At 36.6% G+C, this 12569-nt stretch overlaps 3 protein-coding genes across 3 annotated transcripts; 1 reads left to right on the forward strand and 2 right to left on the reverse strand.

Annotated features, from left to right (window-relative positions):
- Positions 1-128: 128 nt before the first annotated feature.
- On the reverse strand, positions 129-653 carry PKNH_0214900 (conserved protein, unknown function; the record flags this gene model as incomplete). Its single annotated transcript, XM_002257785.1, has 2 exons — positions 129-358; positions 551-653. The coding sequence occupies 2 exons, from the start codon at positions 651-653 to the stop codon at positions 129-131; spliced, it is 333 nt and encodes a 110-aa protein (XP_002257821.1).
- A 755-nt stretch (positions 654-1408) lies between these two features.
- Positions 1409-4099, forward strand: PKNH_0215000 (tRNA pseudouridine synthase D, putative; the record flags this gene model as incomplete). Its single annotated transcript, XM_002257786.1, has 1 exon — positions 1409-4099. The coding sequence occupies one exon, from the start codon at positions 1409-1411 to the stop codon at positions 4097-4099; it is 2691 nt and encodes an 896-aa protein (XP_002257822.1).
- Positions 4100-4924: 825 nt separating this feature from the next.
- PKNH_0215100 (AP-4 complex subunit beta, putative) lies at positions 4925-8313 on the reverse strand (the record flags this gene model as incomplete). Its single annotated transcript, XM_039113792.1, has 4 exons — positions 4925-6610; positions 6841-7649; positions 7852-8059; positions 8299-8313. The coding sequence occupies 4 exons, from the start codon at positions 8311-8313 to the stop codon at positions 4925-4927; spliced, it is 2718 nt and encodes a 905-aa protein (XP_038969408.1).
- Positions 8314-12569: the final 4256 nt, after the last annotated feature.

Here is a 12569-nt window from a genome sequence, read left to right on the forward strand (position 1 = left end):
CTAGACGATCTTGCCCACCAAGAATGCGTCAAATAGAATGGATATTCATCAATTTAGTAGTAACACATCTTTGCAGTACCACAGACAAGGCACATCTCCACACATTATCTGTCTCCCCTTTGTGTGCTTCATTTGTCGTTATTTATTCCCTTCAATATGTGCTTCCTCTTTTCGTCTGCCGTCATGTTAGAATCCATAACCACTGTACTGTCCTGACCTTTGGAGTAATATGGCTTGTTCCATTTTTCTATTTCCTCTCTGGTAAAGAAATCTGCCTCTTTTTTTTTAATGAATATGTTGTTTCTCTTCGGGTTGTTGTACTCGCTGATAAGAATCCAAGCGAGTCCAACGGTTATTCCTGGAAAAGGGAAAGGTAGAGGGAGTGAAGTGTCTTTTTGTGTATGTGGGGATCATATGAACTGATAGGCGTAATGCAGCGGAACGTACATACATTTACATATAATGCGCATGTGGGATAGCACACACAAAATTGAGACGTGGGGATGCTTTCGATTGAAGTTCCTTATGCGCACTCTCTTCTTGGGGTTACCAGAAAGCCAAACGCTAATCCTGAACGCAGGACTTCCCCTAAGTAAGGCAGTTCTTTTAAAGTTTTTTACTTCCTTCCTAAGCTTGTCCTTTATGCTATTCATCGGGGGTGGGAGAACTGCGATTAATTTAAGTTCACACTTGGGGAGTAATTCAACAAAAAAGGGGTTCATTAAATGGCTTAAAAAAAGGTAGGGTCACATAACGGGGGTGACGCTAAAACGAGGAGAAATGGGAAAAAAAAAGAAGAAAGAAGAAAAAAAAAGCAGGGGTACAAAACGGCGACAGTGGGCAGAAATAAGGATAATCGGCATAATGAGAAATAACTCTCTTTCGAAATGCTTGTAATAATTGGGACGATCGTTTACTTATAAAATTGTTAATTGGGGACAACTAGCGAAAGCGCCTTTGTTTAGAAAATAAACTGCTGCCAAGATACCACACGTGCGTAGTAGAGTACTCAAACAGATGCATAACTATACCTGTAGGTGCACCTGTACATATGTACAGGAAGGACATGTGTTTGAGCGGCGTAGAACTATTTTTGCGACGTTTTTACCCAGAATAGCAAGTGGCCGTAATTTGTGAGATATTGCAAAAATTGACGAGGTTCATTGATCCTACGAGGGTCACACCTTTAAGTTGCATTTAAGTGAATTGCCAAATGTTGCTACTTTTCAGTGGATAAAATTTGCATAAATGCCAAGTGGCACGTAAAATTATATGTAGGATTACATATATATATATACAGTGGGTTGCTCGTGCCCACGCCCTATTCGCAAGCGGTGTAAAAAAAAAAAAAAAAATGTACACCTTTTAAAATGCAGTATAATGATACACAAATGCAAAGGCGAAGTATATGATGTTTCTGGGATGGCACACAACCAAGTTGCTGTCGGGGAGCAGGAAAAATGTAACTTTAGCGTTAGCAAAAAAATGGAACTTCACAAAGGAGGTGCGTCATTTTGCAGCTAGCTATTTATTAGAAGAGGATGTCGGGATCAACCATTTTATGAGCAACTTCTTAGGTGAAAATGGGTTCGATGTGGAGGAAAAAAAAAAGGACTTGGTGTGCATCTTTAAATATAAATGTGAAGATTTTCACGTCTATGAAATTGGGAAAGATAAAAATATCTTGAATTTGAGCTATGTTAGGGAGAGGGTGCAAAGGGAGAGTGGGAGTTACCATGCGAGTAACGAAGCGAGAGACAGCCTCGAAGAGGTAGATAGCGATCATAAGCTTAAAGGGAAGCAGAAAATAACAATCAAGAAACCTGCATCAACGCAAGAGGGGAGAGACCACGATGGATGTTACAGGTCGCCACAACCAGATGGGGAAAGTAATTCCCAGGAGGAGAAAAATGAATGGATAAGTTTTATTCTGTATAAAGTGAACAAGGACACACAAGAAGCCATCAGAGAAATTAGCAAAAGTACGAATATCCCCATAAAAGATTTTTACTACGCAGGCTTTAAAGACAAAAGAAGTGTGTCCACGCAAATCATTTCCACTAGGATGATGCACATTGATAAAATAAGGAACATGATGAGGAATGGTCAGTCCAATGATAAAAGAATGAAGAATATACAAATTTGTAGCCTAGAAAAGGTACACAAAAAAATTGAGCTAGGAGCACATAGTGGCAATAGATTTGTGGTAGTTCTGAGAAATGTACAAAGACATGAAGATTATTTAAGGCATAAATTGGAGCAGATTAAAAAACATGGATTTATAAATTATTTTGGAATGCAAAGATTTGGAGTCTATAAAAATACCTTCAATAAAGGGAAGGCGTTAATACGAAGGGACTACAAAGAATACATAGGGCATGTCTTAGATCCTCTCATTTTTGAAAATAAAAGATTTTATGGAAATGCTACTAAAGATAATCTGACCATTTTCTTGAAAAGGGCTTGCGACATATATCAGAAAAAAAACGCTACCTTTGCTTTTCGTTATTTGTCTCACAAAACGAATAAGCTGCTTAAAAGGAGCGACGCCATTCCGCGTGACGACCTGAGCAAGCCGGCTAGCGCGAACAAGCACCTCTTTTCGTATCTGACTAATTCGGAGTACGAGGCGTACATCCTCCTGCGTAATTTGTACATGTGCGAGAGGAATAGTCGCGGGAGGGGAAAAGGTGGTGGTGGTAATAGCGTCGATAGCGGTTTCACCGATCGGATTGATCGCACCGATCATAATGATGGAGGAAGCAAAGTAAATGACCTCGCAGAAGCGGAGAATCGGAAATGTTTGGTCGACAGTGCACTGAATGATCCTGGCATAATGCACACTAATGTGCACGAGGAAGAAAACCATTTTTACAAGAACGAGAAGACATGCGTTAAGGGGGTGAGCATGGAGACAAGGAGATTTCACATGCACTCTTACAGCGCGAAGATATTTAACATGTTAACATCCTATCGGTTGGAAAATTTCGGTATCGCTCCTGGAAAGGGCGACTATGTCTTTTTGAAGGAGATGCAATCGGAAGGGGAAGAAGCAAAAACGCAGCATAAGTACATAGCTGTGTTGTATGGTAGGGATGAAAGCGCCGAAGGGTGTAGGACCGATGGCCAAATGGAAGATGCAAGCATATATAATGTTGTTTTGCCTGTCCTGGGAAGCATGCCCCCCAGGCTCTCTTACCTAAACGTCTTCAAGAAGTTATACAGGAAGTACAGGGGAAGCCAAGTAAGACTTGTTTTCTTAGAAATATTACTCTACCTGATGCATACCCTCCACGAAGATGAGCTGTTCAGTGTGCATGGCGATAATGTAGCAACTGCGTTTTTACAGCATTTAATAAAAAAAGAAGATAAGAAAAATGTTAATCAGTCCATTCGACTAGCTAGCGATAATATATTAAATAATGCCATTCCAATTAAACAAGCCTTACATACAATAAAAAAGTTTGACCAGTACGTCAATTCGTTTGAATACGAGTATGGAATGACTTGTGTCTTTAGAAACGTAGTCACGCGGCCAACCCATATGTATTTCTGCTTCTGTCAGTATAAGGAACCGAAGAGAAAATTCCTCTCCGATTTCTATGCCGCGTCTAATTCTGAGAAAAATGAGAATTCGAAAGGGAAAGTACATGTTCGTCCGTGTAGCGAAACGGAAGTATGCAAGAATGGGCAGATAAAAGGCATCCCCACCTCTGACAGTAAGCATAGCGAAATATCTCTACGTCGTTATCAAGGTGAACAGAAAGATAAGGATAAAACGGGGACATATTCACATAATGTGGCTACAGGTGGGTATAAAAATACATCCCCAAAAGAGAAAAAGGAAAACATGAACAATGAATATTTTCAAAGTCATACAAACAATCATAGTAGCAGTAAAGAAAAAATGACAAAATGCGAAGGAAATTTGGGTGCCCTAATATTAAGCTTTAGCTTGAACTCCTCCTCCTATGCTACCATGTTGGTGCGAGAGTTGTACGGAAAACGCAATGAGCTCCTGGTTTATAATTTAATTAAAAATTGTGAGAATTATGACAAAGAAGTTGGAATGTTAGGGGAGATGGGAAAAAAACAATAGGATGAAGGACTAACTGTAGAAGACGAAAATATAGTAGCGTTTTTTTTTTTTCCCCTCATCATACATTCGTTGCACAGGTTATAATAAAACGTTCCATAGGGTATTTATATACTAGCTAATTTAATATTACTAATGATAAAAAAAATATAGTGGGATCGTCCCTCCACATAGGGCAGACTTGCAAACAATGTCCAATCTGTGTTTTTATATTGTCTCATATTTTCCGCTTCATTTTGACGAAGAACAGAAAAAAAAGAAAAGAGAGCATTTTCCCTTAAGAAAAGTGCACAGAGCATCAATTTCTTTTGTCATTCCATTTGGAACGGCGTGGGAATACATTTTTAAAACACATGATTTGGGAAAGTGGTTTAAAAGAGAAAAAAGAAAGGAGAGTTAGTGTACATGGAGGAAAGTGCAGAAATTCTTTTCATGTAAGAAGATATATATACGATGATAATATTAATTAAAGGGGTTCAAAAAAAAAAAAAAAAATGGGTCAGACAAATAAAAAAAAATTATACTCAACGACATATGTAGGTGAGTCGCGTAAACATACGCACGCGTATACTATGCATGTATTCATATGAAGGACATATAAACATGAATCCCCTGCGCTGCTTCAGTTAGGCAGATGGGGAAGGGTGTATGAGGAGCACGCATCGAAGATGGTTATAATTCATTGTATGTGTAGTTTTGCCAGTCACGTGAGGTGTATTCGGGAAAAGGCAAAATTACATCAAACAGGGGATAGCGACGCTTGATTGGAAGGAAGCTCTGAAGGAGAAAATCGTGGAGCAAGAATAGTTCTCATGAAATCAAAGGAAGTCACATGAAATCCATGAATATGTCCCTGAAATAATCGGTGAAGCGATCGAGCATGTTGGGGTCGTCGCACTGGGATTTCAGTATCCAGTTGATAGAATTCTCCGCCTTGTTGAATATTATCTCAATAAAAATGTACTGCTTCGTGTAGAATTGCGAGTACATGTAGAACTTTAGACACTGATCGATTTCCCCGGAGGCCAGTGTTACAATATTGTATTTTGATATAAATTCGTCAATGGTTTCTAACTCTAAGTTGTAATAATTTTTTCTTAAAAATAGTTTTTCATTATTCTGTTCAGGTAAAATACTCCACTGCTCTTGGTAGTGTTCTGGGTTTATATTTTCTGCATCGATTAAAATATCAGTCAATTTGTTCAACTGCCCTGAATTCGTGGTGTTGATCAATTCATGCGATTTTTTTTTCTCCAACTTTTTACCATTGGATGGGTTACTACCAACCGCGGTTGTGGGCACGTTGTTCGTGGAACCTCTGCCGCGTGATTTCTTTACATCTCTACTACTTATGGAGGTATTCACGTTGTTGAGGTGGTCGCTGTTTCCCCCCTCATGGCATTCTCGATGATCGTAGGTATTATGGTGCGTGTGATCGTTTGTATGATCATCTGTGTGATCGTTTGTGGGACCGTTCCCGTTATGTTTGTTCCCGCTGTGATGATATCCACCGGTCTCTTCATCGCCCATAAGGAGCATATCCTCATTCATGTTTGGAAGGTTTCCATTGTCTCTTCTGTTATGGTGATTTGTGTGTGTATCACTGGTGGACAAGGGGTATTTGACAGCCGATCCGATATCCTCCTCTGGTGAGTTCACAAAGCTTTCCCTATCCGTGTCGCTTACATGTGCAATATGATCGTGCGCATTGTCTAAATGAGCGTCGTCCCTATGAACATGATGATCATGGGTTCCATCGAGCTCATTTTCCTCGGGGTCGTATATTCCACCAAAACGTATTTTAGAATATTCCACAAATTTGTATATAGGCTGTTTATACAGTACAGACAGGGTATTAAATTCATTGAACAATTTGTCCAATAAAATATTTTCATTCGATTCGCAGAAATTTTTTACTAGTTTTTTTTTACACACGATAATTTTGAAGGCTTCTTCATAATTATAACTTAGCAGTTTGTAATAAAAGTACACTTTGTCCGTAAGCTCCGGGTATTTATAATTTTTTAAAATGTTATCAAAAAGGGAGGCGAGAATAACTACCATTTCTGAAGGTCTCCTATATAGGACCTTCACACACGCTGTCAACAACTCCAACATAAATATATAGGAACAATCGGTCAAATTGACATATTCTTCCAAAATGTAGGGTGCATTTTCTATGTATTCTGAATATTCTCCGATAATCCAAATGTAGGATCTGATTCCATCATTGTCTATCAGTTTGTTATCATGTTTTATAATTTCTTCAATGATTACCTTGGTGTATTCTTCATACTTTCTCAGTATGTTGGCTAGCATTTCTATCGTGGCGCTACAAATGTAGGAATGGCTCATGGGGAGAAAGGAAGACAGGGCTAATTCTACTATTTTGGAAACTGCCTTTGGTATTTTCAGCGCTATACACCCGATGGAGTAAATGGCCTTTTGCGCGATGTCCGCATTCTGGTCGCAGATGTACTCACTCAATTCGTTTGTTATCATCACCAAGTTGTTCTGCGGAGTGTGGGTAAAAAAAAATTACGCAATGAGAGTGCACTTTTGAGGAGAAGCCCCTCAATATGTGAGAGCCCCTTGGACCCCAAACAGGATAGATGCACAAAACGAAAAAAAAGCAGGGGGGGAGAGAGAAACTTCGCTATGGTGGTACGAAGACACCATGGGAAAGTGCACCAGTTATGAAGAGGAAGGGAGAGCATAACCTACACTATGAAGGTTTTTTTTACCTTGGTCGCCACGGACACGAGTATGTCTAACTTAATGTCCTTTATGTAGGTAAGATCATTATATCGAAAAAAGAAGTGCTTGTAGTCATACTCGAATATGTTGTAGTTCAGTTTATTCGCCTCGTGTAATAACAAATTGGTATGCAACAAAACGATGTAAGAAATTTCGTAAGAAGAGGTGGAAATTAAAGTAAGTAAAGGGTCCTTCATCCTTTGAAAAATTTGAATTTGTAAATTTGTATCATTGGAAGAGAAATTTAAAAAACATTTTAAACACGATAGAAATACAGCGGAGGAAAAATCTCTTATGTGATTTTCTAATATGTTCATAATGTCATACATTTCGTCTTCGTTTTCTGGAATGTAGGTACTTACGATATTTAGAACAACACATTTTCCCCATTCGTTAAAGGTAGATATTTTGTTTAGCATGTTAAAAATTATTTCTTTATTTACTTTTAATCCTCCTTCATCTACTAATATTTCGTTTAATGCATGTACTGCGTTTATTATACACTGTGAGTCTTTGTCCAGCAGTTTATTTTTCAGAATTTGTATGACATCGTTTTTTATAGCTATCTGTGGGTTCATTTTAATCAGCTTGACACAACTGATTATGGCGATTCTTCGAACGTAGGAATTTTTGTCGTTTAATCCGTTAAATAAAGGCCCTTCTATATACTCAAACAAATTATTAATTCGCAAATTGCAAAAACTCCGTAAGGCAAGCCCCCTTATAATGGGGTCGTCATCTTTGCTGTCCTTTTGCAGGGTGTTTATGGTGAGTAGGGACAGTTCCGAGTTGGTCTCTGCGGTGGTGATAGTAGAATTGTGTGATGGTGGTGATATTATTGTGGTGATATTATTGTGGTGATATTATTGTGGTGTGTTTGTGGGGGGCGCACAAGAGTGTAATAAAAGGGGTGATCCTAAGAATACAACAAATGGGATGCAGCTCACACAAGTACGGGATATAAACATCCTCTGGCGAGGCGTAACCAAACAACTCACCTGCATAGTTATTTAGATAGAGGTATATCATTTTTTTCTGTATTATATCATTTGTGTTTGATATCATTATGATGTCCGGAAATAGCTTTGATACGTCGACCCCGAGGGTCATGTACGCTATTACCTTCTTCAGCACCTCTCTTTTCTTTTCTTCATTTTTTTCTTGTGGGAGTTTCTTTAAAACTTCTTTTAGCTTGTTTATCTCGCTCTGCAGTAGGGGTGCGTGGTGCGAACGTCATTCGTGTTTTGTGCTTTTACCAACGGGTTCACATCGCAACACAGGCGTGCGTGTATGTGGACAAGCGCATATACTCGCAGCTACGACTGCGTCGGGTACATGGCTTGAAAAAATGAAAAAAGAAAAATGCGGTGGACATGTAATTTTGACTCTTTTGCATTCTACAAAACATTGTGGAATTGACTTATTTTTTTTTTTTTTTTATTTACTTGGCCAGGAGACATGTCAACGAAAGTTGCAAGCGAAAAGACGAAAAGAGCTCCTTCAGTATACGTATAACAGCAAATAAGCGTAGTCGCAAAATTTACTTCGTACACACATAAGTGGGAAGATATGTTTACGTGTATGTGTGCTTCAAAAAGTTTTATCTCCTAGGAGGTACGGCGATTCTTATCGGAGTCGTGCGGTCACACAGAAGCAGGGTTGCATGGCGCCATAATGACAGAAAAAAGGAAGGCCGGATGACCAAATATTAATAATCTGAGAACTTCTTTAAATCAAAACAGAAAAAAGGGAAACGAAAAAAAAAAGAAGCCAAACATTCCGTTCAGAGTGTAACACGATACCAGTTTGTATATCCTTGGTATGAAAATTAAAAAAAAAAAAAAAAAAAAAAAGGGGGGGGGCAATTTTTTAAACACCAAACATCAACAAACATAGTTAACGATTTCTTCGATTGGCAAAAAGGAATTGTTCACCAATCCTTCTTTTGAGATTATCACTGAAGAGTATTTTTCCCCCATTTCGCTATAAGAGCGTGTTTTAGCATATACACTCAAAAAAAAAAAAATAATAATAATTTTCTTTTTTTTTTTTTTTTTTTTTTTTTCCCCGATGTGATTACCTTTCATATACAATTAGGCAGCAAAGCTTAGTAACAGTAATCGGGATATTAAAAAGTGGAAAAGGAAAATCAGCATAACGGTGAACATTTGTGTCACAGCTTTTATAATCCGTTTGACTTAATTCTCTTCCTTTAAAATCTTTGGAACATCTATATATGTTATCATATGCGGAATAATTTAATTTGTTCACGTTACGGTGAATAGGTGTGGCATAATATAAAATGCATTTTTTTTTTTTTTTTTTTTTTTTTTTGTAGTGTAAAAATGGAGGAAATACTGATATTCTTTTGAGAAATTCTTACATTCTTGATTTCGAAATTGAGATAAAATGAAGGAACAATGTATAGAGGGAAACAAATGAGGAGCAAATCAACCTAATTCACTTTGAAGCTTCCGCAATATTGACCTACTGAGTAAATGAAAGGGAAAAAAAAAAAAATACACACCGCATAGAAGGGCAACACTGCAAAGAGGATAAGTTGCTTGCTAACAACTGAAAAATGAGCCCAAATGGTGTAATTTTATTTTTACATATAATTTCATCATTTAAATGGAGTTAACTTTTTGAAGAATTATTATAATTTTGAAAAACCAGGGATATGTTTGGAAATGTACGTAGGGGGGGATATAAGTACTCACGAAGGAGGGGAAAAATCCCTATAACTGCAACATTTTTGAATATTGAAAAGGGAGAAAAAAAAAAAAAAAAAAAAATAGATTCGCTGCGCTGATACCTTCTTTACGTAACAGTTAAGTAACAATTGTGTACATTGAAAAATGTGGAAAGGCTCTTTAACAACGTCGTACGATTTAAGAAAGTGCGTGCTTTTCCTTTTTAAATTTCTTTTGCTTACGCGAAGAAGAAGAGAAGTATGCAACATATTTTGCTTGGATAAATACGCCCGGGAGGGGGGTGGTTAATTGAACACCGTTGTTTTAGCACGAAGCATATTTCAACATCGCTAAGGCAAAGATATATGGCTTTTAATTTTCTAAATAAAAACTGCCGTTTTTGTGTTATGTAGGGGGATGAGTCAATCTATGGGAGATACGCGGAAAGGCGAACCGTGAAAAAAAGGGGAAAAGCAAAAAAGGAAGAAAATAGGAAAAAAATTGACATTTAAAAAAATTGGAAAAAAGGATGTGTTGTACTTTTTGTATTATACATATATATACCCATTTGTGAGCTTTTTTTTTTTTTTTTTTTGAAACATAGTTTAACGCGGTGAATGCGGACTGCATAGGAACTCGATCAAATCGTCAAATGTGAAGCATAAATTTGGGGATGCCATAAAGGACAAGTAAAGGGGTGTTGGGAAGCATGCTTGTCCTCTTTGTAGGTATTCCATCATATTTCCATGTGTGTGCTCATTGCAGAATTGGCATATGTGAATATAGGTAAGAGTGTGGTGTGCGTTTTTCCCCTTAATGCGATTTCGTATTGATTGTTTTATATAGGTGTATGTACATACAAGTACACATTTTTTATTTATGACAGTTGACTAATAACGCATTATGCACTGTTTTTTTTTTTTTTTTTTTTTCATTCGCGCTTGGAAAAACATCGCTTCACGTAAGGCATAAAAAAGAGAACCCCCTGTGTGAGCATGTTGTGATAGTGAACTTTTCTTCGTAAAAGAAAAAGGCCCTTCCATTTTAACAATGATTCCTTTTAAGCACAATTGGGCCAGTGTATGGTCCACAGAATTTTCATCATTTTAACTCATTCAGTTTATTTAACATATATTTGCTATTAACCACTTGTGAGCGGGACAATTGGAAGCTCTTAAAAAATCGATCCAAATAAAAGTGAAGTAAAAAGCATTTTCCTTTTAGAACAATTTAACGGAAAGGAGAATTTCCGACAATGAAAGAAAAAAAATGTTTGCGCAAAAATGCGGATAGAACTCGTGACGAGTACCACTCTGCTTTTGCGCACACGCCACATTATTATCCAGCTGTAAACATTTGAGGATTGTTCATTTTTTTTTTTTTTTTTTTTTTTTTTTTTTTTTTTTACCTTGCTCTGTATAGTAGTTTTCTCTAACAAATTGTCCCTATTGTGTAACGTGGATAGGGGCACATATTTTGAGCCACACACAGTCATAATATTTGGAAGGGATCATCGGATTTTCATAAATTGTGTAACAGGGGTATGGGAATGTGAGTGGAACCACGCGTGTGTGTGTACAATTTAGGAGCCGCGTAGGGACACTGCAAGAAGGGGGTTATAACAGAGCGGAATAAAAGGGACTCACAGATTTGCTATGGTGAACTAAAACATGTTCCCCTTCTTTTTTCTTATGTGAAGCGTAAAAGTGAGGGGCGAAAAAAATGCAGAACAACTCACAAAGTGTGACATTTGGGAAAAGCATTTTTATACACTTTAAAGAGAAAAAATATATATTTCCTCTTACGATAACTTTCTTTATTTTTTCCATTCTTTACTTTCATTAGTGCCTTAAAAAAAAAAAAAAAAAAAGGTACAAAAAATGATTAACCCACGTGGAACAATCCGTTTCTGTTCTATATAGCTTGTGTTGTGGAACTAGGGAGTTACATATGTTGGAAATATGAAATTTGCGCAAAATGTACAAAATGTGAATAATGTACAAATTGTAAATAATGTACAAATTGTGAATAATGTACGAAAATGCTGGGTTTAAAATGGTACAATAGAGCTCTGCACATTTTGCACTTGTAATTACAGGAGTATGTGGTGTAAATATTGGAACAAATGTGCGCGAGTAGTGTGATCTCTCGCAGGTAAAAGTTAACAAAGATATATATAGATCTATCATTTATATACACAAGTGTACGTACACTTATGTGTAAATATTACACTTGCGAACACAGACCACCCAACAAATTTGATCTTCCACTTGGAACCCCTTCACGAATTGTAAGGTAACTTAAAGTTACACCTGTTTATTCATTATATCATATAGGAGTTTGCCAGGGGAAAAAAAAAAAAATTCGCTTTTTCGTAGTGACGAGCTTTTAAGCTTGCACGAATGAACAAAAATGAATATATACACAAAATGTTTTTTTTTTTTTTTTTTTTTTTTTTTTCTTTTTAATTTTTCACCACTACAATTTTTGCATGTTACATTTAAGCAACAGAAGAAGGAATTTCCTTTTTAGTTCCTCCTTTTTGCACTCTGTTTTTTTTCCCGTTATTTTTTAACTGATGATCTTGTAATGAACTGTTATACTCATGTTACAACAAGCACCTAAACTGTTTTTTCTGTTTTCTGTTTTTTTTTTTTTTTTTTTTTTTTTTTTTCTCTCGTTTTACTGCGATTAAAAATGCACAAATAACAACTTCATTTTCACATCCATCAAGCCAAGAACACAAGAACACGTGAACACAAAAAAAAAAAAAAAAAAAAAAAAGGTAATTGTGTTTTATAAAATCCGTTTTTCCCTATAATTTTACTTTTTTACAAAAGGAAAATTTTCTTTACCTTTTTTAATTTTACTTGATTTCATTTATTTTAACATTTACTATATATTTATAATGTATACACCTATATACATTACTATATGAAAAAAGCGTAACTTTTTATTTGCGTTTTGAAAAAAGAGTGAAAACAAATATGTTCTTCTTTTTTATCTGGATTACATCCCTTTCT

This window comes from Plasmodium knowlesi (genome assembly GCF_000006355.2).
Source record: "Plasmodium knowlesi strain H genome assembly, chromosome: 2".
In the NCBI taxonomy this organism is placed as follows: domain Eukaryota; phylum Apicomplexa; class Aconoidasida; order Haemosporida; family Plasmodiidae; genus Plasmodium; species Plasmodium knowlesi.